General features: G+C 72.0%; 1 protein-coding gene across 1 annotated transcript; it reads right to left on the reverse strand.

The window, feature by feature from the left end:
- Window positions 1-1,824: 1,824 nt before the first annotated feature.
- Window positions 1,825-21,754, reverse strand: CDH24 (cadherin 24). Its single transcript, XM_039499451.1, has 11 exons — window positions 21,411-21,754; window positions 20,543-20,837; window positions 19,247-19,366; window positions 18,514-18,681; window positions 11,698-11,879; window positions 8,461-8,714; window positions 6,453-6,589; window positions 5,043-5,164; window positions 4,846-4,960; window positions 3,591-3,845; window positions 1,825-3,132 (listed from the first exon to the last, which is right to left on the reverse strand). Exons 1-11 carry the CDS (start codon window positions 21,612-21,614, stop codon window positions 2,708-2,710), a joined length of 2,277 nt encoding a protein of 758 aa, XP_039355385.1. The 5' UTR covers window positions 21,615-21,754; the 3' UTR covers window positions 1,825-2,707.
- Between the last annotated feature and the right edge of the window lie 2,897 nt (window positions 21,755-24,651).

Below are 24,651 nucleotides of genomic sequence, written 5' to 3' on the forward strand. Positions count from 1 at the left end.
ACTCCTCCGGCCTGGCCTGCCCCCTTCCTGTGTCCTGCCCCACGCCCTCCGGCCTGGCCTGCCCCCCTTCCTGTGTCCTGCCCCACTCCCTCCGGCCTGGCCTGCCCCCCTTCCTGTGTCCTGCCCCACTCCCTCCGGCCTGGCCTGCCCCCCTTCCTGAGTCCTGCCCCACTCCCTCCGGCCTGGCCTGCCCCCCTTCCTGTGTCCTGCCCCACTCCCTCCGGCCTGGCCTGCCCCCCTTCCTGTGTCCCGGCCCCACTCCCTCCGGCCTGGCCTGCCCCCCTTCCTGTGTCCTGCCCCACTCCTCCCGGCCTGGCCTGCCCCCTTCCTGAGTCCCGGCCCCACTCCCTCCGGCCTGGCCTGCCCCCCTTCCTGTGTCCCGGCCACACTCCTTCCGGCCTGGCCTGCCCCCCTTCCTGTGTCCTGCCCCACTCCCTCTGGCCTGGCCTGCCCCCCTTCCTGTGTCCTGCCCCACTCCCTCCGGCCTGGCCTGCCCCCCTTCCTGAGTCCCGGCCCCACTCGCTCTGTCCCGCCGCCCTGCTCGCTAGCTCCCCCCAGCTCTCTCTCCCCCCTTTCCCCCACTGCTTGGCTCTCTCCTGCCAGCCCCTCCTGACCCCCGTCTGTCTAGGGGGATCCGGTGTTCACGGGGCCCCATTAGTGGGTCCTTCATGCTCCAGCGGAGGGAGGGGGATGGGCTGGGCCCCCACCCCTCCAGGGCCGGCTCCGAGGCAGCTCCGCGGAATTGCCGCCCCAGGCAGCTGCTTGCTGGGCTGGTCTGGAGCCGGCCCTGCACCCCTCACTGCTGCTGGTCCCTGCTGGCCCCCCTCCTTCTCAGTTACATAGACATGAAATCGGAGACAAAGACACTTGGGCAGAAAAGTCATTACAGCATCGCCCCTGCCCCCCGGGGCCCTGCAGGAACCCAGGAGTCCTGGCTCCCCTCCCCCCTGCTCTAACCACCAGATCCCACTCCTCTCCCAGAGCCAGCTGGGAACCCAGGAGTCCTGGCTCCCCTCCCCCCTGCTCTAACCACCAGACCCCACTCCCTGCCCAGAGCCAGCTGGGAACCCAGGAGTCCTGGCTCCCCTCCCCCCTGCTCTAACCACCAGACCCCACTCCCTGCCCAGAGCCAGCTGGGAACCCAGGAGTCCTGGCTCCCCTCCCCCCTGCTCTAACCACCAGATCCCACTCCCTGCCCAGAGCCAGCTGGGAACCCAGGAGTCCTGGCTCCCCTCCCCCCTGCTCTAACCACCAGATCCCACTCCTCTCCCAGAGCCAGCTGGGAACCCAGGAGTCCTGGCTCCCCTCCCCCCTCCTCTAACCACCAGATCCCACTCCTCTCCCAGAGCCAGCTGGGAACCCAGGAGTCCTGGCTCCCCTCCCCCCTGCTCTAACCACCAGACCCCACTCCTCTCCCAGAGCCAGCTGGGAACCCAGGAGTCCTGGCTCCCCTCCCCCCTGCTCTAACCACCAGACCCCACTCCTCTCCCAGAGCCAGCCGGGAACCCAGGAGTCCTGGCTCCCCTCCCCCCTGCTCTAACCACCAGACCCCACTCCCCTCCCAAAGCCAGCAGGGAACCCAGGAGTCCTGGCTCCCCTCCCCCCTGCTCTAACCACCAGACCCCACTCCCCGCCGAGAGCCGGGAGGGACCCAAGTGTCCAGGCCCCACAATGAGGCAGAAGTTTGTATTTTACAAAATAAAGTGTTTATTACGAAATTATAACATGGACGCTCCCCCCCTCCCCTCGAACACAATAGTACATCCCCCACCCCCACACAATGGCAGCTCCCCACCCCCCCCTAGTATCCCCTGGCATTAACCGTCCCCCGGGAGGGGGGGGTCAGGGGGAGCAGCAGGGGCCAGTGGCTCGGGGAGGCTCCTAGAGCTGTGGGGTCCAGGCCCCCACAATCCCCTGGGATTTCCTGGGGCTCCCCTGGCTGGGGGCGGTGGCAGGGGCTCAGCCTGAGGGGGGGGGCTGGATCCAGCATTAATCGGGGTGGGGGGGGCAAGGCTGGAATGGGGGGGCTGATCACCCAATGAGGGGAACACACCCAGTGAGCGGGGGAGGGGGGACAGACGGACACAGGACAAAGGCCAAGCGTGGGGGGGGCGAAGCACTGAGGGGAGGCAGGGCTGCAGGGGCCATGGGGTGTGTGGCGGGAAGTGGGAGTGGCCTGCTCGGGGGGCGTGGCTAGGAGAGTGCAAGGGCCTGCAGGTGCGGCCAAGGCGTGGCCTGGCAGTGGGCGTGGCCTCACTGGTGTGGCCAGGAGGTGGGCGTGGTCTCGCTGGCATGACCTGGGGGGGAATTACAGGTGTGGTTGGGAAATGGGCGTGGCCTTGTGGACATGGCCCAGGTGGGTGTGGCCTAACTGGCATGACCGGGTGAGTGTGGCCTCTCAGGTGTGGCTGGGAGGTGGGCGTGGTCCCATGGCATGGCGGGAGGTGGGCGTGGCCTCGCTGGCATGACCTACAGGGAGGGGGCGTGGCCTCTCAGGTGTGGCTGGGAGGTGGGCGTGGTCCCATGGCATGGCGGGAGGTGGGCGTGGCCTCGCTGGCATGACCTACAGGGAGGGGGCGTGGCCTCTCAGGTGTGGCTGGGAGGTGGGCGTGGTCCCATGGCATGGCGGGAGGTGGGCGTGGCCTCGCTGGCATGACCTACAGGGAGGGGGCGTGGCCTCTCAGGTGTGGCTGAGGTGGGCGTGGCCTCAGGCGGGCCCCTCTTGGCCCCCGTAGAGCTCGGCCAGGGTGCGAAAGAGGGGCCCCCACTCACCAGGGTCGCCCCCCTCCCCCTCGCTGCCCCCCCAGGAGGAGCCCAGGGGGCTGAGGCTGCCGCAGGGCGTCCCCCCCCCCTCGTAGCCATAGACCTGCAGCGAGTCGTAGGGGGGGGCCCGGGGGTCAGCGTCAGCCCGGCCCAGGCGGGCGGCCAGGCAGGCGGCCAGGTGGGGGGGGCCAGGGGGGAGTGCGGGGGGGGGCGGACGCTGCAGGGCGGCCATGTCGAAGGCCTGGGTGTCGGCCTCGCCCCCCCCCTCGTCGTCGTAGCTGATGATGTTCTCACGCACCTCACCCTCCTCCGCCGGCGTCATCCGCGGCCCCCCCTTGGGGCGCCCTCTGGCCAGGAGCCCCGCCAGCGCTGGGGGGAGAGGGGGGGTCAGTGCCGGGCCCCTGAGCCCCTCCTATCCCCCACCTGACCCCCCGAGCCCCCCCCGTCCCACCCCCCCTTGGGGTCCCCCTGGGCCAGGAGCCCCGCCAGCGCTGGGGGGAAAGGGGGGGTCAGTGCCGGGCCCTCGAGCCCTCCTATCCCCACCTGACCCCCCGAGCCCCCCCCGTCCCACCCCCCCTTGGGGTCCCCCTGGGCCAGGAGCCCCGCCAGCGCTGGGGGGAAAGGGGGGGTCAGTGCCGGCCCCCCGAGCCCCTCCTATCCCCCAGCTGACCCCCCGAGCCCTCCCCCGTCCCACCCCCCCATGGGGTCCCCCAGGCCAGGAGCCCCGCCAGCGCTGGGGGGAGAGGGGGGGTCAGTGCCGGGCCCCCCGAGCCCCTCCTGCCCTTCCCCTCCCCTTTCCTGCACCCCCCAGGCCCCACCCCCCTCACCGAGCAGGCTGGCGCCGCAGCCCAGGATGGCCAGCAGGGCGGCGGTGCTGAGCCCCGGGGGGGCGCCAGTGGCGGGGGGGGGCTGGCAGGAGCGCAGGGCACCGTCGGGCCGGCACTGGCAGACGCTCAGTGTCAGGGTGGGGGTGCCAGTCAGGGGGGGGCGTCCCCCATCCACCAGCTCCAGGGGCACCAGCAGGGGGGGGCCACCTGGGGGGGGCAGCCGTGGTGTCCGGAGCAGGAGAGCGGCTGAGCCATCTGTGGGGGGAGAGACACAGAGAGTAAGTGAGGGGGTTGGGGGAGGAGTGGAGAAGTGGGGCCGGGAGGGGTGGGGAGCAGCTGGCAGAGGGGAGGAGCGCAGGACTGAGGGGGCTGGCGGAGGGGTGGGGACGGGGGCGCCGGAGGGGGCAGCGGAGGGGCTGGGGAGGAGGAGCGAGGACTGAGGGGCTGGCGGAGGGGTGGGGACGTGGGGCGCCGGAGGGGGCAGCGGAGGGGCTGGGGAGGAGGAGCGCAGGACTGAGGGGGCTGGCGGAGGGGTGGGGACGTGGGGCGGCGGAGGGGGAGCACGGGGAGGGGGCAGCGTGGGGCTGGGGAGGTGGGGACGTGGGAGCGGCGGAGGGGGAGCACGGGAGGGGCAGCGGGAGGGGGCAGCGTGGGGGCCGGGAGGGGAAGGAGCGCAGGACTGAGGGGGCTGGCGGAGGGGTGGGGACGTGGGGCAGCGGAGGGGGCAGCGGAGGTGGGGGCTGGGGAGGAGGAGCGCAGGACTGAGGGGGCAGGTGGAGGGGTGGGGACGTGGGGGCAGCAGGGGGAGCACGGGGAGGGGACAGCGTGGGGCTGGCGGAGGGGTGGGGACGTGGGGGCGGCGGAGGGGGCACGGGGAGGGGGCAGCGTGGGGGCCGGGAGGGGAGGAGCGCAGGACTGAGGGGGCTGGCGGAGGGGTGGGGATGGGGGCGGCGGAGGGGGAGCACGGGGAGGGGGCAGCGTGGGGCCGGGGAGGAGGAGCGCAGGACTGAGGGGGCTGGCGGAGGGGTGGGGACGTGGGGCGGCGGAGGGGGCAGCGTGGGGGCTGGGGAGGGGAGGAGCGCAGGACTGAGGGGGCTGGCGGAGGGGTGGGGATGTGGGGCGGCGGAGGGGGAGCACGGGGAGGGGGCAGCGTGGGGGCCGGGGAGGGAGGAGCGCAGGACTGAGGGGGCAGGCGGAGGGTGGGGACGTGGGGCGGCGGAGGGGGAGCACGGGGCTGGGGGCGGGGGCCACTCACCCCCATTGTCCTGCACTGTGATGTCAGAGGGTCCCAGCCCCGGGGGGGAGCGAATCGTCACCCGACTCCCGGACGCCTCCTCGTCCCGGTCCAGGGCCCAGATGGTCTGGATCAGCTGTGGGGGGAGGAGACCGTGAACCCAGGTGTCCTGGCCCCCAGTCCCCGGCAGGGAGGGACCCAGGCGTCCGGGTGCTCACCTGGCCGGGCCTGGTGCCGTGGCAGACGAAGGGCTCGGTCCCTGGCGCCAGCGTGGGCACGTTGTCGTTCACGTCCAGCGCGTGGACCAGCACGGGGACGGGCGCAGCCTGCGCCGGGCTGTCTGGAGCAAGAGACGGGGAGGGGCAGGCGGCCAGCACGGCCACACGTGGAAACACGCCGGCCACACGTGGAAACACGCCAGCCACACGTGGAAACACGCCAGCCACATGCAGAAATGCCAGCCATGCGCAACCACACATGGAAACACACCCACCATGCACAAGCACACGCCAGCCACACACACAAACACGCCCACCATGCACAACCACACGCCAGCCACACACACAAACACGCCCGCCATGCACAACCACACGCCTGCCACACACAAACACGCCCGCCATGCACAACCACACGCCAGCCACACACACAAACACGCCCGCCATGCACAACCACACGCCAGCCACACACACAAACACGCCCGCCATGCACAACCACACGCCAGCCACACACACAAACACGCCCACCATGCACAACCACACATGGAAACACACCCACCATGCACAAGCACACGCCAGCCACACACACAAACACGCCCGCCATGCACAACCACACGCCAGCCACACACACAAACACGCCCGCCATGCACAACCACACGCCAGCCACACACACAAACACGCCCGCCATGCACAACCACACATGGAAACACACCCACCATGCACAAGCACACGCCAACCACACACACAAACACGCCCGCCATGCACAACCACACGCCAGCCACACACACAAACACGCCCGCCATGCACAAGCACATGCCAGTCACGCACAAGCATATGCCAGCAACACGTCAGCCACACGCAGAAACACAGCAGCCACACATGGAAACGCGCCAGCCATGTGCAGAAACACGCCAGGTAGCACGCAATGATACACAGCAACACCAGCACACATGCAGCCAACACAGAACATGCAAAGCACGTGTCAGTCCACCCACGGCGAATAGGGAACGATGCACAACCAGCCCCACAGCACCAGCAATATGCCGCCAACACGCAAAGCCCACATGCAACCGGGGCCAGCCGCCACCCAGCCAACACGCAAACCACACCCACACGCAACCAACATGCAGCCCACAGGCCGGCCACGTCCCATACACGACGCACACACAGCACACACACCACCAGGGCAGAGCAGGCACCCGCAGATGCCCACACGCACCAACACGCAAAGAACACACCAACCACAAGCAAACACCACATCACCAACACGCAGACACAGGGAGGGGAGAAAAGGCCGGTGAATACATACTAAGGCAAACCTGGGCCCCCTGCCCCCCAGCACCCCCCAGCCCTCCCCTGCCCCTCCCCCAGTCAATCCCCTGGGCAGCCAGCCCCGGCTGGGCCCCCCCTTACCTAGTTCGGTGGCCACCACGGTCAGGTTGTGCCAGGCCAGCGTCTCCCTGTCGAGGGGCAGGGCCGTGCGCAGGATCCCGTCCTGGGGGCTGATGCTGAAATACCGCCCGGGGTCCGAGTGGGGCAGGATGGAGTATCTGGGGGGGGCAGCGAGAGATGGGGGGTCGGGGGGTCTCATGTGCCCCCTGCTGGGAGCTCCCCCACGGCCAGCGCCCCCTCGCTCCCCAGCGCCCCCTGCTGGGAGCTCCCCCCCTGCCCCACGGCGCCCCCTGCTGGGAGCTCCCCCACATCCTGCGCTCCCCTCGCTCCCCAGCGCCCCCTGCTGGGAGCTCCCCCCATGCCCCACGGCGCCCCCTGCTGGGAGCTCCCCCACATCCTGCGCTCCCCTCGCTCCCCAGCGCCCCCTGCTGGGAGCTCCCCCCATGCCCCACGGCGCCCCCTGCTGGGAGCTCCCCACATCCTGCGCCTCCTCGCTCCCAGCGCCCCTGCTGGGAGCTCCCCCCATGCCCCAGGGCGCCCCCTGCTGGGAGCTCCCCCACGGCCAGCGCCCCCCTCGCTCCCCAGCACCCCCTGCTGGGAGCTCCCCCCATGCCCCACGGTGCCCCCTGCTGGGAGCTCCCCCCCATCCTGCGCTCCTCGCTCCCCAGCGCCCCTGCTGGGAGCTCCCCATGCCCCACGGCGCCCCTGCTGGGAGCTCCCCACGGCCAGCGCCCCTCGCTCCCAGCGCCCCTGCTGGGAGCTCCCCATGCCCCACGGCGCCCCCTGCTGGGAGCTCCCCCACATCCTGCGCACCCCTCGCTCCCCAGCGCCCCCTGCTTGGAGCTCCCCCCATGACCCACGGCGCCCCCTGCTGGGAGCTCCCACATCCTCGCCCCTCGCTCCCCAGCACCCCTGCTGGGAGCTCCCCATGCCCCACGGCGCCCCTGCTGGGAGCTCCCCACATCCTCGCCCCCTCGCTCCCCAGCGCCCCCAGCTGGGAGCTCCCCATGCCCCACGGCGCCCCTGCTGGGAGCTCCCCACATCCTGCGCCCCTCGCTCCCTAGCGCCCCTGCTGGGAGCTCCCCCCATGCCCCACAGCGCCCCCTGCTGGGAGCTCCCCCATGGCCAGCGCCCCTGCTGGGAGCTCCCCACATCCTGCGCCCCCCTCGCTCCCCAGCACCCCCTGCTGGGAGCTCCCCCCATGCCCCACGGCGCCCCCTGCTGGGAGCTCCCCCACATCCTGCGCCCCCCTCGCTCCCCAGCGCCCCCTGCTGGGAGCTCCCCATGCCCCATGGCGCCCCTCACTCCCCAGCGCCCCTGCTGGGAGCTCCCCACATCCTGCGCCTCGCTCCCCAGCGCCCCTGCTGGGAGCTCCCCATGCCCACGGCGCCCCCTCGCTCCCAGCACCCCTGCTGGGAGCTCCCCCCATGCCCCACGGCGCCCCCTGCTGGGAGCTCCCCCCATGCCCCACGGCGCCCCCTGCTGGGAGCTCCCCCACATCCTGCGCCCCCCTCGCTCCCCAGCACCCCCTGCTGGGAGCTCCCCCCAAGCCCCAAGGCGCCCCCGGCAGGGAGCACCCCCACGGCCAGCGCCCCCCTGGCCCCCCGGCGCCCCCTGCTGGGAGCTCCCCCCATGCCCCACGGCGCCCCCTGCTGGGAGCTCCCCATGCCCCATGGCGCCCCCTCGCTCCCCAGCGCCCCTGCTGGGAGCGCCCCACGGCCGGCGCCCCGCTCCCCAGCACCCCCTGCTGGGAGCTCCCCCACATCCTGCGCCCCCCTCGCTCCCCCGCACCCCTGCTGGGAGCTCCCCTCGCTCCCCAGGCGCCCCTGCTGGGAGCTCCCCCATGGCCAGCGCCCCCCTCGCTCCCCAGCGCCCCCTGCTGGGAGCTCCCCCCATGCCCCACGGCGCCCCCTGCTGGGAGCTCCCCCACGGCCAGCGCCCCCCCGCTCCCCAGCGCCCCCTGCTGGGAGCTCCCCCACGGCCAGCGCCCCCCCGCTCCCCAGCGCCCCCTGCAGGATGCAGCCAGTACCGGATGGCGCTGCTGGGTGTGTCCAGGTCGGAGGCTGTGATCTTCCCCACCACAGTGCCGGGGGGGCTGTTCTCGGGGACCCCCAGCTGGTAGCTGGGCCGGGCGAAGGCCGGGGGCTCGGCCGCATCCTGCACAGCCACGTGCACGGTGGCCACGTCCTTGAAGGGCCCCTGGCGGATGTACAGCGGGTCGACCTGCGTGTTGGCTGCCTCCACCCGCAGGGCGTAGGCCTGGCGCCGCTCGAAGTCCAGCGGCTGGGGGGAGACGGGGGGTTAGCAGCCGGTCTGGGGTGACGGGGGTTAGCAGCCGGTCTGGGGTGACGGGGGTAGCAGCCGGTCTGGGGTGACGGGGTAGCAGCCGGTCTGGGGCGGGGACGGGGGTTAGCAGCCGGTCTGGGGGTGACGGGGGTAGCAGCGAGTCTGGGGGTGACGGGGGTTAGCAGCCGGTCTGGGGGTGACGGGGTTAGCAGCCGGTCTGGGGGTGACGGGGGTAGCAGCCGGTCTGGGGGACGGGGGTTAGCAGCCGGTCTGGGGCGGGACGGGGGTTAGCAGCCGGTCTGGGGTGACAGGGGTTAGCAGCCGGTCTGGGGCGGGGACGGGGGTTAGCAGCCGGTCTGGGGGTGACGGGGGTAGCAGCCGGTCTGGGGGTGACGGGGGTAGCAGCCGGTCTGGGGGTGACGGGGGTAGCAGCCAGTCTGGGGTGACGGGGGTTAGCAGCCGGTCTGGGGGTGACGGGGGTTAGCAGCCAGTCTGGGGAGGACGGGGTTAGCAGCCGGTCTGGGGGTGACGGGGGTTAGCAGCCGGTCTGGGGGTGACGGGGGTTAGCAGCCGGTCTGGGGGTGACGGGGTTAGCAGCCGGTCTGGGGTGACGGGGGTTAGCAGCCGGTCTGGGGGTGACGGGGGTTAGCAGCCGGTCTGGGGTGACGGGGTTAGCAGCCGGTCTGGGGGTGACGGGGGTTAGCAGCCGGTCTGGGGGTGACGGGGGTTAGCAGCCGGTCTGGGGGTGACGGGGGTTAGCAGCCGGTCTGGGGGTGACAGGGGTTAGCAGCCGGTCTGGGGGTGACGGGGGTTAGCAGCCGGTCTGGGGGTGACGGGGTTAGCAGCCAGTCTGGGGTGACGGGGGTTAGCAGCCGGTCTGGGGGTGATGGGGGTTAGCAGCCGGTCTGGGGGTGACGGGGGTTAGCAGCCGGTCTGGGGGTGACGGGGGTTAGCAGCCGGTCTGGGGATGATGGGGTTAGCAGCCGGTCTGGGGGTGACGGGGTTAGCAGCCGGTCTGGGGGTGACGGGGGTTAGCAGCCGGTCTGGGGTGACGGGGGTTAGCAGCCAGTCTGGGGGTGACGGGGTTAGCAGCCGGTCTGGGGGTGACGGGGGTTAGCAGCCGGTCTGGGGCGGGGGTTGGCAGCCGGTCTGGGGTGACGGGGTTAGCAGCCGGTCTGGGGGTGACGGGGTTAGCAGCCGGTCTGGGGGTGACGGGGTTTAGCAGCCGGTCTGGGGTGACGGGGGTTAGCAGCCGGTCTGGGGCGGGACGGGGTTAGCAGCCGGTCTGGGGATGATGGGGTTAGCAGCCGGTCTGGGGGTGACGGGGGTTAGCAGCCGGTCTGGGGGCGGGGATGGGGGTTAGCAGCCGGTCTGGGGGTGACGGGGGTTAGCAGCCGGTCTGGGGTGACGGGGTTAGCAGCCGGTCTGGGGGTGACGGGGTTAGCAGCCGGTCTGGGGGTGACGGGGGTTAGCAGCCGGTCTGGGGGTGACGGGGGTTAGCAGCCGGTCTGGGGTGACGGGGGTTAGCAGCCGGTCTGGGGGTGACGGGGGTTAGCAGCCAGTCTGGGGGTGACGGGGGTTAGCAGCCGGTCTGGGGGTGACGGGGGTTAGCAGCCGGTCTGGGGTGACGGGGGTTAGCAGCCAGTCTGGGGGTGACGGGGGTAGCAGCCGGTCTGGGGGTGACGGGGGTTAGCAGCCGGTCTGGGGGTGACGGGGGTTAGCAGCCAGTCTGGGGTGACGGGGGTAGCAGCCGGTCTCGGAGCGGGGACGGGGGTTAGCAGCCAGTCTGGGGGTGACGGGGGTAGCAGCCAGTCTGGGGGTGACGGGGTTAGCAGCCGGTCTGGGGTGACGGGGGTTAGCAGCCGGTCTGGGGGTGACAGGGGGTTAGCAGCCGGTCTGGGGGTGACGGGGGTTAGCAGCCGGTCTGGGGGGGACGGGGGTTAGCAGCCAGTCTGGGGGTGACGAGGGTTAGCAGCCAGTCTGGGGTGATGGGGGTTAGCAGCCGGTCTCAGGGGTGATGGGGGTTAGCAGCCGGGGGTAATGGGGGTTAGCAGCCGGGGGTGACGGGGGTTAGCAGCCGGGGAGGTGACGGGGTTAGCAGCCGGTCTCGGGGCGATGGGGGTTAGCAGCCGGGGGATAATGGGGGTTAGCAGCCGGGGGTGATGGGGTTAGCAGCCGGTCAGGGGTGATGGGGGTTAGCAGCCGGGGGTAATGGGGTTAGCAGCCGGGGGTGATGGGGTTAGCAGCCGGTCTCAGGAGGGTAATGGGGTTAGCAGCCGGGGATAATGGGGGTTAGCAGCCGGGGGTGATGGGGTTAGCAGCCGGTCTCAGGGGTGATGGGGGTTAGCAGCCGGTCTCGGGGCGGGGATGGGGGTTAGCAGCGGGGGGTGGGGGGTTAGCAGCCGGTCTCAGGAGGGTAATGGGGTTAGCAGCCGGGGGTAATGGGGGTTAGCAGCCGGGGTGATGGGGGTTAGCAGCCGGTCTCAGGGGTGATGGGGGTTAGCAGCCGGGGGTGATGGGGGTTAGCAGCCGGGGGTGATGGGGTTAGCAGCGGGGAAATGGGGGTTAGCAGCTGGTCCCGGGAGGTGGGTCCAGCCTGGGAAAGGGGGCATTGGGCAGCTGAATAGCAAAGGGACCCAGGCATCCGGGAAGGGGGAAGCAAGTCCGGTAGCCAGGGAGGGCACGGTGGGACGCCAGCGTCCGGGCGGGAAGGGGGGGGGGTGGGGCCAGCTGGCTGGATGAGCTGGGGAGGGCGTCCGAGCAGCGGGGACCCAGGCGTCCGGGCGGGAAGGGGTTGGGGTGGGGGCCAGCTGGCTGGAGGAGCTGGGGCGGGCTCTGGGGGGGGAGGGGGCGTCCGAGCAGCGGGGACCCAGGCGTCCGGGCGGGAAGGGGTTGGGGTGGGGGCCAGCTGGCTGGAGGAGCTGGGGGGGTTCTGGAGGGGGCGTCCGAGCGGCGGGGACCCAGGCGTCCGGCGGCGCACCTGGCTGAGGGTGAGGATGCCGTCCCGGCCCAGCGGGTCAGTGCTGATGGCGAAGGGCCCGGCCCCGTCCAGCAGCCGGTAGCTCAGCCGCGCGTTGGCCCCCTCGTCTGGGTCGTGGGCCCGGAGCCGCCCCACGGGGGAGCCGGGCGGCTGCGTCTCCAGCACCGAGAATTGGTAAGAACCTGCCAGGAGGCCGGGGGTCAGCCGGAGAGAGGGCCCCCCCGGGCGCCCCGCCCCGGCGCCCCCGGCTGTGCCCCACGGCCCCATTGCGAGCCCCCAGCCAGCCCCGCCCCGGCGCCCCGGCTGTGCCCCACGGCCCCATTGCGAGCCCCCCAGCCAGCCCCGCCCCGGCGCCCCGGCTGTGCCCACGGCCCCATTGCGAGCCCCCAGCCAGCCCCGCCCGCACCTGCCTGTGACCCACGGCCCCATTGCGAGCCCCCAGCCAGCCCCCGCCCCGGCGCCCCCCGGCTGTGCCCCACGGCCCCCATTGCGAGCCCCCCCCCGCCCCGCCCCGGCGCCCCCCGGCTGTGCCCCACGGCCCCCATTGCGAGCCCCGAACCAGCCCCCGCCCCGGCGCCCCGGCTGTGACCCACGGCCCCCATTGCGAGCCCCGCTGGGAGCCCACGCACACCCCGGGCCCCCCAGCCAGCACTGCCTTGTGACCCACGGCCCCCCCATTGCGAGCCCCTCTGCTGGGAGCCCACGCACACCCCGGGCCCCCCAGCCAGCACTGCCTTGTGACCCACAGCCCCCATTGCGAGCCCCCCGCTGGGAGCCCACGCACACCCCGGGCCCCCCAGCCAGCACTGCCTTGTGACCCACGGCCCCCCCATTGCGCGCCCCCCCGCTGGGAGCCCACGCCCCCCCCGGGCCCCCAGCCACCCCCGCCCCGGCTGTGACCCACGGCCCCATTGCGAGCCCCCGCTGGGAGCCCACGCACACCCCGGGCCCCCAGCCACCCCGCCCGGCGCCCTGGCTGTGACCCACGGCCCCCATTGCGAGTCCCCCCGCTGGGAGCCCACGCACACCCCGTGCCCCCCAGCCAGCACTGCCTTGTGCCCCACGGCCCCCCCCATTGCGAGCCCCCCCGCTGGGAGCCCACGCACACCCCGGGCCCCCCAGCCAGCACTGCCTTGTGACCCACGGCCCCCATTGCAGCCCCCGCTGGGAGCCCACGCACACCCCGGGCCCCCCAGCCAGCACTGCCTTGTGCCCCACGGCCCCCATTGCAAGCCCCGCTGGGAGCCCACGCACACCCCGGGCCCCCCAGCCAGCACTGCCTTGTGACCCACGGCCCCCCCATTGCGAGCCCCCCCGCTGGGAGCCCACGCACACCCCGGGCCCCCCAGCCAGCACTGGCTTGTGACCCACGGCCCCCATTGCGAGCCCCCGCTGGGTGCCCACGCACACCCCAGGCCCCCCAGCCAGCACTGGCTTGTGACCCCCGGCCCCCCCAGTGCGAGCCCCACTGCTGGGAGCCCACGCACACCCCGGGCCCCCCAGCCACCCCTCGCCCGGCTGTGACCCACGGCCCCCATTGCGAGCCCCCGCTGGCAGCCCACACACACCCCGTGCCCCCAGCCAGCACTGCCTTGTGACCCACGGACCCCATTGCGAGACCCCCCCTTGCTGGCAGCCCACGCACACCCCGTGCCCCCAGCCAGCACTGCCTTGGGCCCCACAGCCCCCATTGCGAGCCCCGCTGGGAGCCCACGCACACCCCGTGCCCCCCAGCCAGCACTGCCTTGTGCCCCACAGCCCCCCCATTGCGAGCCCCCCCGCTGGGAGCTCACGCACACCCCGGGCCCCCCAGCCAGCACTGCCTTGTGACCCACGGCCCCCCCATTGCCAGCCTGTGACGAAGTGGGACTGGTTGCGCTGGGGGCTGGGGACAGATCGTAAGTATCTAGCAGCAAAAGGCCATGCAGCAAATGCCTGACACTGTCTCCTAGCAACGGCTGGCCGGGCCCCTCCCTGCAAAGGTGCTGGAGCCAAAGGGGTCAGGTGAGCTCCTGGCCCGGGGAAGGAGGGGAGCAGAGAGGAGGGGCCGGAGGGGGCTGGGCAGAGAGGAGGGGCCGGAGGGGTTGGGCAGAGAGGAGGGTCCGGAGGGGGGGGCAGAGAGGAGGGTCCGGAGGGGGGGGCAGAGAGGAGGGGCCGGAGGGGCTGGGCAGAGAGGAGGGGCAGGAGGGGGTAGGCAGAGAGGAGGGGCCAGAGGGGTGGGCAGAGAGGAGGGGCCGGGGGCATAGAGGTGGGGCCGGAGGGGGGGGCAGACTGGGGCTGGCTGGGGAAAGGGGGGGAGCAGGGACAGAGCTCTGATCCCCGGGGGGGCTGTGGGGCCCCAAGATGGACCTAACCGGGGGGATCCGGTTATCGGTGCCTGAAGCCCTGGGCTGGCCTGTGTCCTGTCGGCTAATAACCTGCTGCGTTACTGGCTGGCTGAGAGTCCTGGGGAATCACAGGGAGCCGGGGGTGCAGGGCCGGACTCCCCCACACGCCGTGACAACTGGTGGCAGCGGTGGGATCGGCGGCACCCCGTGGACGGCGCTTCCTGCAGTGAGTGACTGGGGAGCAGTAAAACGAAGGGGCGATTCACCCCTGGGGCAGTGTGGCCAGAGAGAAGGACTTTGCAGTAACAGGGTCCCCCGGGGGATCACAGCGAGCGATCCCAGGGGCGGAGGAGTCTGCAGCTCGACCCTGGCAGAGAGGGGGTGACCTCAAGGACTGGCACACTAGGGGTCCCCCTGGAACCCGTGGGGAGCGGCGAGCACCCCGGCCTGTGAGCGGCCAGCAGGGAGATGTATGCCACGCAGCGCAAGTGCGACCTGGTGGGGCTGTGCCAGCGGAGGGGGCTGCACTGTGGGAAACTCACCAAGGCCCAGCTGATTGCCCGGCTGGAGGAGGCAGATCGTGTGAATGAACCGATCCCGGTCTCTGAGGGAAGCAGCCGGGCAGATGCAGCCCAGGTACCAGTGTCTGTCCCCGCTGGGAGGGGTCAGCCGGCCGCTGAGGGCTTCCCGAGACCCCCCATTCCTATGCCTAGGGGGAGGGGGAGGAGGAGCCCAGCGAGCACCAAGGGCGACGTGGCCCCCCCGGCCAGCAGGGGATCCCCCCGGCGACGCTCACCCCCCAGCCGGGGATCCCCCCGGCGACGCTCACCCCCCAGCAGGGGATCCCCCCGGCGACGCTCACCCCCCAGCAGGGGATCCCCCCGGCGACGCTCACCCCCCCAGCCGGGGATCCCCCCGGCGACGCTCACCCCCCAGCAGGGGATCCCCCCGGCGACGCTCACCCCCCAGCCGGGGATCCCCCCGGCGACGCTCATCCGTGGAGCGCCAGCGGCTGGACTGGGAGAGAAAGATAAAACGGAGAGAGCTGGAGGAGCGTAAGGAACAGAGGGAGCATGACCAGAAGGAGAAGGAGAGACAGAGGGACCATGAGGCGCGACAGAGGGAGCAGGAACGGGCGGAGGAAGAGCGACAGCGTCACCATGAGCTGGCCCTGGCGAGGCTGGGGGGCAGCAGGCCCCGGGCGGCGGTGAGTGACGGGGGGCCCAGGACTGCGCGGAGCTTTGATAAGTCCATCCTGGCCCCGCGCAAGGAGGGGGAGGACATGGGTGACTTCCTAGATGCCTTTGAGACGGCCTGCGAGCTGCACCAGGTGGATCCTGCGGACAGGCTCCGGGTTCTCACCCCCTTACTGGACCCCAAAGCCATGGCATTGTACGGCCAGCTGGGAGAGGAGGAGAAAGGGAACTACGACCCATTCCAGCAGGCCCTGCGGCGCGAGTTTGGGCTGACCCCTGAGATGTACCGGGAGAGGTTCCGGAGTCAGGATAAAACCCCTGAGGTCTCCTATCTGCAGCTGGCCGTCCGCATGGAGGGGTACGCCCGCAAGTGGGCAGCTGGGGCCCAGACGCCGGGGGACCTGGTTAAACTGCTGGTCCTGGGGCAGCTGTATGAGCGGTGCCCATCCGACGTGAGGCTGTGGTTGAGGGGCCAAAAGCCAGAGAACCCGCGACATGCAGGGCGGCTGGCCGATGACTATGTGAAGAGCCGGTCGGGGGGTGGCAGGGAGGAACCCCAAAGGAACAGGCCCGTCGCGACGCAGAGAGAGAGTCACCCTGGGACCTCCCAAAGGGGAATCGGGAGAACCCCCTCCCCAAGGGAACGGCCAGCGCCAGGGACAACCGACCGGTTCAAGGGGACCCATGAGACATGGGCTGCTATCACTGTGGCCAGTGGGGCCACCTGTGGTCCCAGTGCCCCAAACTCCCGGACAAACTGAGCCGACCAACCCCCCACCGGGTTAACTGCGTAGAGACCCAGCCGGATGAGGGGCAGCGTTCGCAGGAAAGGGGGGCTGGCCGCGTACCACCTGCGAAGGAGGGAGGTGGGCCCTGGGGTGGACCCTCCGAGGGGCTGGATGCTCCCCACCCTGAGTTTTGGGTTTACAGGGTGGGCACGGGACTACCCCTCCGGAACGAGTGCCTTGTTCCCCTGGAGGTAGACGGGAGGGAGGTCACTGGGTACTGGGACACGGGCGCAGAGGTGACGCTGGCCCGGTCCGAGGTGGTGGACCCAGATCGGATGGTGCCCAACACCTACCTGACCCTGAGGGGTGTGATCAGGACCCCATTCAAGGTGCCTGTAGCAAGGGTGCACCTGAAGTGGGGGGACAAGGAGGGCCCCAAGGACGTGGGGGTGCACCCACATTTGCCCACGGAGGTGTTAATGGGGGGGATCTCGAGGACTGGCCCAGTAACACCCGGGGTGCCCTGGCCGTGAACCGTAGTCAGAGTCGGCGCAGGGCTCTGCACCCTGACCCCGGGGAAGGTTCTCTGCCCGGGGCACCGGACCCTGACCCGGTGGGGAGGGAACGCCCCGGGACAGGGCTCAGAGAGGCTGTGGCCCCGGACCCAGCCGGTGAGAGAGGACAGATCCCCGCCCCTGCCCCAGCGGCTGAGTACCAGGCCGCGGTGCGGGAAGACCCCTCCCTGCGGAGGATAGGGGACCTGGCCAGCCTCGGGGGGGGACAGACCATGGGGGGAGGTGGCCGGAAAAGGTTCCTGTGGGAGAAGGGGCTCCTGTACCGAGAATGGGCTCCCCCAGGGAAGATGGAGTCAGGGGGGATCAGGAGGCAGCTGGTGGTACCCCAGGAGTATCGCCACCAGCTGCTGTGCCAGGCCCATGACATTCCCCCCTCAGGGCACCCGGGAGCCTGGCGTACCCAGCAGCGGCTGCTGCAGAACTATTACTGGCCTGGGGTCTTTGCCCATGTCCGGCAGCACTGCCGCTCCTGTGCCCCCTGCCAGAGGGGGGGGAAGGTGGCTGTAAGACCCTCGCCCCGCCCCGAGGAGCCTGTCCAGAGGGGGGCCAGGGTCAAGAGGGGGGCTCTGAACCGAGAGAGCCCGAATCACAGCCCCCCCAGACTGGAACGTGGGGAGGAGGCCCCAGCCCCGCGTGCACCCCAGGGGTACTGGGGTGGGGAAAGGGCGCGGGCGGCATAAGGTTGTAGGTGGGTCCGAACTTCCCCGGGTCACTGGCTGGAGTGACCCCGCTCAGTTCAGTCTCGGAGGGGGGAGAGGTGTGGGGGAGTAGGAAGCACAGACTGTCTGTGCGGGGGAGGGGAGAGCCAGAGGTTTAGGTGAGTGTCAGGAATTGAACTGTGAGCTGAGCTTGGCCTGGGGGAGGGGAGGTGACACCTCTGGCCAGGGCAGACAAAGGAAGGAGGCGGAGGAGAGAGGAGGGGCCGGAGGGGACTGGGAGACGGGAGTGGGCTGAAGAAGAGAGGGGAGCAGGTAGACCCAGCTCTGATCCCCGGGGGGGCTGTGGGGCCCCAAGATGGCCCTAACCGGGGGGATCCGGTTATCGGTGCCTGAAGCCCTGGGCTGGCCTGTGTCCTGTCGGCTAATAACCTGCTGCGTTACTGGCTGGCTGAGAGTCCCGGGGAATCGCAGGGAGCCCGGGGGTGCAGGGCCGGACTCCCCCACACGCCGTGACAGGAGGGGCCGGAGGGGGCTGGGCAGAGAGGTGGGGCCAGTGGGGGGGGCAGACTGGGGCTGGCTGGGGAAAGGGGGGAAGCAGGGACAGGGCTCTGATCCCCGGGGGGGCTGTGGGGCCCCAAGATGGCCCTAACCGGGGGGATCCGGTTATCGGTGCCTGAAGCCCTGGGCTGGCCTGTGTCCTGTCGGCTAATAACCTGCTGCGTTACTGGCTGGCTGAGAGTCCTGGGGAATCGCAGGGAGCCGGGGGTGCAGGGCCTGGCGCCCCCACACGCCGTGACAGAGCCCCCCCCACTGGGAGCCCACACACATTCCGTGCCCCCCCAGCCAGCACTGCCTTGTGACCCACGGACCCCATTGTGAGCCCCCCCATTGTGAGCCCCCCCCCCGCTGGCAGCCCACACACACCCCGTGCCCCCAGCCAGCACTGCCTTGTGACCCACGGACCCCATTGTGAGCCCCCCCTGCTGGCAGCCCACACACACCCCGTGCCCCCCAGTAAACAGAAGGGAGGTGAAAGATGGAGGGGGACGCCGCGAGGGGGAGGGAGGGGGGAGGGAGGGGTGGTTGGGGGTGCAATGGGGCAGGAGTTAAAGGGACGGGAGGGGCACAGGGGTTGTGGTTTCGGGAGTGGGGCAGGTTGGGGGTAGAGAGGGTTGGGGGCACAGCCCCTTGGGGTTACGGGGGGGTGAGATCTGGGGGTGATACGTGAGGGAGGGGGGTGTTGGGGGCAGGGGGTTGAGTACATGAGCAGGGCAGGAGGGGGAGTCGGGTGTGGGGGAGGGGCAGCCGATGGGGCACGGGGGGTCTCTTACTCTGGGGGAATTTGGGCGGATTGTCATTGACGTCGCTCAGGGTGACCGTGACAGTGACACTCCCCGACAGCCCCCCGGCGTGGCCCCCCATGTCCTTGGCCTGGATCACCACCAGCAGCTCGGCCTGCGCCTCCCGATCCATGTTGGGGGTCGCAGTGCGCACCACGCCTGCCACGGAGAGAGCGGGGGTCAGAGAGCCAGGGGCCAGGGCCGGGCGGGTGGATTCTAACCGCAACGGATGGAGGGGTGTGTATGGGGACGGGGGGGACGGACGGACGGACGGACGGATGGATCGATGGATGGATGGCGTGTTGGATGGATGGATGGACGAACAGATGGATGGACGGCCGGATGCTCCTGAGGGAGGGGACACACACACACACACACGGAGGGCACAGAAGCCATGAGCAGGGGCAGGTGGGTGGACAGACGGGTGGACACGTGGATGAGGTGATGGCCGGATGCTGCTGAGGGAGGGGACACACACACACACACACACACACACACACACACACACACACACACACACACACACACACACGGCACAGAAGCCATGAGCAGGGGCAGGTGGGTTGAAGGGGGCAGGGGGCCCCCAGCTCCAGCCATGGCACAGACACGGGGGATGGGAGATGAACACGGGGGGCCCCACATCATCCCCCCCATTTCCTCACCCCCCCACCACCCCTGTATGGCCCAGCTGCACCCCACCCCCCGTCCCCGGCAGCTGCCGTACCGCTCTGGGGGTCGACGGAGAAGAAGGGCAGCCCCTCCAGCACCACATACACCAGCCTGGCGCTGGTCCCATAGCTCGGGTCATCGGCGTCCTGCGCCGTCACCTGGATCACCGACGTGCCTGGGGGGAGAGCACCGTGGGGGGGCTGCGGGTCGGGAGTGAGGGACACCGGCAGGGCCGAGGGGGCAGGGGCTGCGGGTCGGGAGTGAGGGGCTCCGGGGCGGCGGGTCGGGTGTGCGGGGCACCGGCAGGGCTGGGGGGGGGCCGGGCTAGCAGGGGCTGCGGGTTGGGAGTGAGGGGCACCGGCAGGGTTGGCGGGGGCAGGGCCGGGCTAGCAGGGGCTGCGGGTCGGGAGTGAGGGGCACCGGCAGGGCCGAGGGGGCAGGGCCGGGCTAGCAGGGGCTGTGGGTCGGGAGTGAGGGGCACCGGGGGGCTGCGGGTCGGGAGTGAGGGGCACCGGGGGGCTGCGGGTTGGGAGTGAGGGGCACCGGCAGGGCTGGGGGGGGGCCGGGCTAGCAGGGGCTGCGGGTTGGGAGTGAGGGGCACCGGGGGGCTGCGGGTCGGGAGTGAGGGGCACCGGGGGGCTGCGGGTCGGGAGTGAGGGGCACCGGCCGGGCTGGGGCTAGCAGGGGCTGCGGGTTGGGAGTGAGGGGCACCGGGGGGCTGCGGGTCGGGAGTGAGGGGCACCGGGGGGCTGCGGGTCGGGAGTGAGGAGCACCGGGGGGCTGCGGGTCGGGAGTGAGGAGCACCGGCAGGGCTGGGGGGGGGGCCGGGCTAGCAGGGGCTGCGGGTCGGGAGTGAGGGGCACCGGCAGGGCCGAGGGGGCAGGGCCGGGCTAGCAGGGGCTGCGGGTCGGGAGTGAGGAGCACCGGGGGGCTGCGGGTCGGGAGTGAGGGGCTCCGGGGGGCTCCGGGGGGGGAGTGAGGGGCACCGGGGGGCTGCGGGTCGGGAGTGAGGGCACCGGGGGCTGCAGGGGCTGCGGGTCGGGAGTGAGGGGCTCCGGGGGCTGCGGGTCGGGAGTGAGGAGCACCGGCAGGGCTGGGGCCGGGCTAGCTGGGGCTGCGGGTGGGGAGTGAGGGGCACCGGCAGGGCCGGGGGGGCAGGGCCGGGCTCGGTGGGGCTGCGGGTCGGGAGTGAGGTGCACCGGGGGGCTGCGGGTCGGGAGTGAGGGGCTCCGGGGGGCTGCGGGTCGGGAGTGAGGGGCACCGGGGGGCTGCGGGTCGGGAGTGAGGGGCTCCGGGGGGCTGCGGGTCGGGAGTGAGGGGCCCCGGGGGTGGCACAGGCGGGCGCACTCACCCACGTCGCTCATCTCGGGCACAGTGGCGTGGTAGGGGCCGGGCGGGAAGACGGGCGGGTTGTCGTTGATGTCCTGCACTTTGATGATGAACTCGGAGGGCGGCTCCAGGGGCCGGTTCGAGGCCCAGTCCACAGCCTGGGCCAGCAGCGTGTACTGGGCCTTCTCCTCCCGGTCCAGCGTCTTGGTGACGTGCACGTTCCCCGTCCGCTCGTCGATCACGAACACCGTCCCGGCCCCCTCGCCCGTCAGCACGTACCTGACCCGCCCCTCGCCCCGGTCCACGTCCGAGTGCAGCTGGGGGGAGAGGGGGGCCTGGGACCCAGGCGTCCGGGCTTGCGGCCCTCTGCAGGACCCGCTCCCTTCCCAGATCCAGGCAGAGACCCCAGGAGTCCTGGCTCCCAGCTCCACACCCGATCCCGGGCCGCATCCCTTCCAGAATACCCAGGTGTCCAGGCCCTGCCCCCACCCACGGGACCCAGGTGTCCGGGCCGCATCCCTTCCAGAATACCCAGGTGTCCAGGCCCTGCCCCCACCCACGGGACCCAGGTGTCCGGGCCGCATCCCTTCCAGAATACCCAGGTGTCCAGGCCCTGCCCCCACCCACGGGACCCAGGTGTCCGGGCCCTTCCTCCACCCATGGGACCCAGGTGTCCGGGCCCTGCCCCCAGCCACGGGACCCAGGTGTCCGGGCCCTGCCCCCAGCCACGGGACCCAGGTGTCCGGGCCCTGCCCCCAGGCATGGGACCCAGGTGTCCGGGCCCTTCCCCCACCCAGGGGACCCAGGTGTCCGGGCCCTTCCCCCACCCAGGGGACCCAGGTGTCCGGGCCCTTCCCCCACCCATGGGACCCAGGTGTCCGGGTGCTCACTCTGCCGATGAGGACAGGCTCAGGGCCTGCATACTCCTCGATGACGAAGAATTGGTTCCAGACCCAGCTCCGTCGGGATCTCAGCAGGGGGCGTTCCCAGCCCTGGGGTGGGGTCCCCCGGGAGCCCGGCCAGGGGGGACCCAGGCGTCCGGCACAGCCGCAGCCCCCCAGCCAGGCCAGCAGGAGCCCCAGGACGCTGGGCATGGTGCCTGCTCACGCCGCCTCCTGCGAGGGGCACTGCCCATGGGCCCCCGTCCAGCTACCCCATTGGGGGGGACCTGGGGGGAGACAGGGTCAGCTATGGAGACAGACACCCCAGAGCCCCTCCCCCTCCCAGCCCCCGGTTGTCAGGAAATTCACCCTGAGGGGGGGGGACAGGGGGTGAGGAAAAGGGGAGCAGAGCCGTGGGAGAACCACAGAGACACCAGCACCCGGTGTGATGAGCTTCCCGGTCTCAGCAGAGAATCCAACAGAGCAGGGGGCTGCGGGTCGGGAGTGAGGGGCACCGGCAGGGCGGGGGGGGCAGGGGCTGCGGGTCGGGAGTGAGGGGAACCGGCAGGATGGGGGCAGGGGTTGCGGGTCGGGAGTGAGGGGCACCGGCAGAGCTGGGGAGCAGGGGCTGCAGGTCGGGAGTGAGGGGCACCAGCAGGGCGGGGGCAGGGGCTGCGGGTCGGGAGTGGGGCACCGGCAGGGCTGGGGGGCAGGGGCTGCGGGGCGGGAGTGAGGGCACCGGCAGGATGGGGGGCAGGGGCTGCGGGTCGGGAGTGAGGGGCACCGGCAGGGCTGGGGGCAGGGGCTGCGGGGCGGGAGTGAGGCACCGGCAGGGCGGGACTGCGGGTCGGGAGTGAGGGGCACCGGCAGGGCGGAGGGGCAGGGGCTGCAGGTTGGGAGTGAGGGGCACCGGCAGGGCGGGGGCAGGGGCTGCGGGTCGGGAGTGAGGGGCACCGGCAGGGCAGGGGGCAGGGGCTGCGGGTCGGGAGTGAGGGGCACCGGCAGGGCGGGGGCAGGGGCTGCGGGTCGGGAGTGAGGGGCACCGGCAGGCTGGCGGGGCAGGGGCTGCGGGTCGGGAGTGAGGGGCACCGGCAGAGCTGGGGGGCCAGGGGCTGCGGGTCGGGAGTGTGGGGCACCGGCAGGGCGGGGGTGGCAGGGGCTGCGGGTCGGGCGGGAGGGGCCCCAGCAGGGCGGGGGGGGCAGGGGGTGCGGGTCGGGGGGGAGGGGCCCCGGCAGGGCGGGGGCAGGGGCTGCGGGTCGGGAGTGAGGGGCACCGGCAGGGCGGGGGCAGGGGCTGCAGGTCGGGAGTGAGGGGCACCGGCAGGCTGGCGGGGGCAGGGGCTGCGGGTCGGGAGTGAGGGGCACCGCGGCCCTGGAAGCAGATTCACAGCCGGGGCTGCGTGACCGAAATGGCTAATGCGGGTCGGAGCCGCTGAAGGAGCTGGAGAGAGACCGGGAAGATCCCCATGTCCCCCGCCCCCTCCCCATGTCCCCTCGCCCGTCACTGCGATTGTCACAGTCAATATTTAATCGCTCCGGACGCGCCTGGCGGACAAAAGGGGGGGGATGGTCCCCCCGTCTCCCCCCCCAGATCCCAAATACCCCCGGGGGGGGAGAGGAAGAGACAAACCGCTCTCAGCCCCCCGAACCGCCCCCCCACGGAGCCCCGAGCTCTCCCGCCCCCCCGAACCCCCCCGGTTCCCCCCCCAGCGCGGAAGAGACACCCGGGGAATGTGGAACGGGGGCACGGAGATTCGGGGGGGTCGGGCCCCCCTCCCCGACCCCCAACGCCCACAGACGTCCCCCCCCGAGGGACTTACCTGGGCCTGGGGGAGCCTGGGTCGGGGGGGGCGAGAGCAGGAGCCGCGGGGGGGGGACGGGAGAGGAGCCGGAACCGCTGTCTGGACACGGAGCGAGGGATGCGGAGACAGAGCCGAGTCCTGCCCCCCCCGCAACCCCCCGCCCGCCTCCTTCGCTCCGTCCCTGCCCCCCGCCCCTCCAGGTGGGGGGGAGAGATAAGAGCCCCCCGACCCCCCGCAGCGTCTCCCTTCCCCCCGCTGGTGCCTACCGGCAGCCCCCTTCCAGCCCAGCCCCTGCCCCCTCCTGCCGGTGCCCCTCACTCCCGACCCACAGCCCCGCCCCCGCCTGCCGGTGCCCCTCCTCCCGACCCGCAGCCCCTGCCCCCCCTGCCGGTGCCTCACTCCCGACCCGCAGCCCCTGCCCCCGCCCTGCCGGTGCCCCTCACTCCCGACCCGCAGCCCCGCCCCCTCCTGCCAGTGCCCCTCACTCCCGACCCACAGCCCCGCCCCCTGCCAGTGCCCCTCACTCCCGACCCGCAGCCCCTGCCCCCAGCCCTGCCAGTGCCCCTCACTCCCGACCCGCAGCCCCGCCCCCCAGCCCTGCCAGTGCCCCTCACTCCCGACCCACAGCCCCGCCCCCAGCCCTGCCGGTGCCCCTCACTCCCGACCCGCAGCCCCGCCCCCTGCCGGTGCCCCTCACTCCAGACCCGCAGCCCCCGCCAGCCCCGGGTTATTTATATTCCAGGGCTGGAGGCCGCTCCGGGACTGTATCAATATTTAACATTGTCTCTAATTCGCATCCACAAACTGTCGCTGTTGTGACTCACGGGGGCGGGATCCCCCAGCTGGGGATAAGGGGAACGCGGGGGGAGGGGCTGCCAAGGGAGTTCAATGGCCCCCGCTGAGTCCCCCCTCCACCGTTAAAGAGTCAACAGCTCATTAACGAACAATCACCACGGGCAGGTGATGCTTGGCCGGGGCTGGGAAGGCGGGTGGGGGCAGGGCTGGCAGGGGCTGCGGGTCGGGAGTGAGGGGCACCGGCAGGGCTGGGCTGGCAGGGGGCTGCGGGTCGGGAGTGGGGGCACTGGCAGGGCTGGGGCGCAGGGGCTGCGGGTCGGGAGTGAGGGGCACTGGCAGGGCTGGGGGCAGGGGCTGCGGGTCGGGAGTGAGTGGCACCGGCAGGGTGGGGGCAGGGGCTGCGGGTCGGGAGTGAGGGGCACCGGCAGGGCTGGGGCGGGGGCTGCGGGTCGGGAATGAGCGGCACCGGTGGGGCTGCGGGTCGGGAGTGGGGGGCACCGGCAGGGCTGGGGGGGGCAGGGGGCTGCGGGTCGGGAGTGAGGGGCACCGGCAGGGCTGGGGGCGCAGGGGCTGCGGGTCGGGAGTGGGGGGCACCGGCAGGGCTGGGCTGGCAGGGCTGCTGGGCGGGAGAGAGGGGCACTGGCAGGGCTGGG

This window comes from Mauremys reevesii, linkage group 13 (genome assembly GCF_016161935.1).
Source record: "Mauremys reevesii isolate NIE-2019 linkage group 13, ASM1616193v1, whole genome shotgun sequence".
NCBI classification, from domain to species: Eukaryota; Metazoa; Chordata; order Testudines; family Geoemydidae; genus Mauremys; species Mauremys reevesii.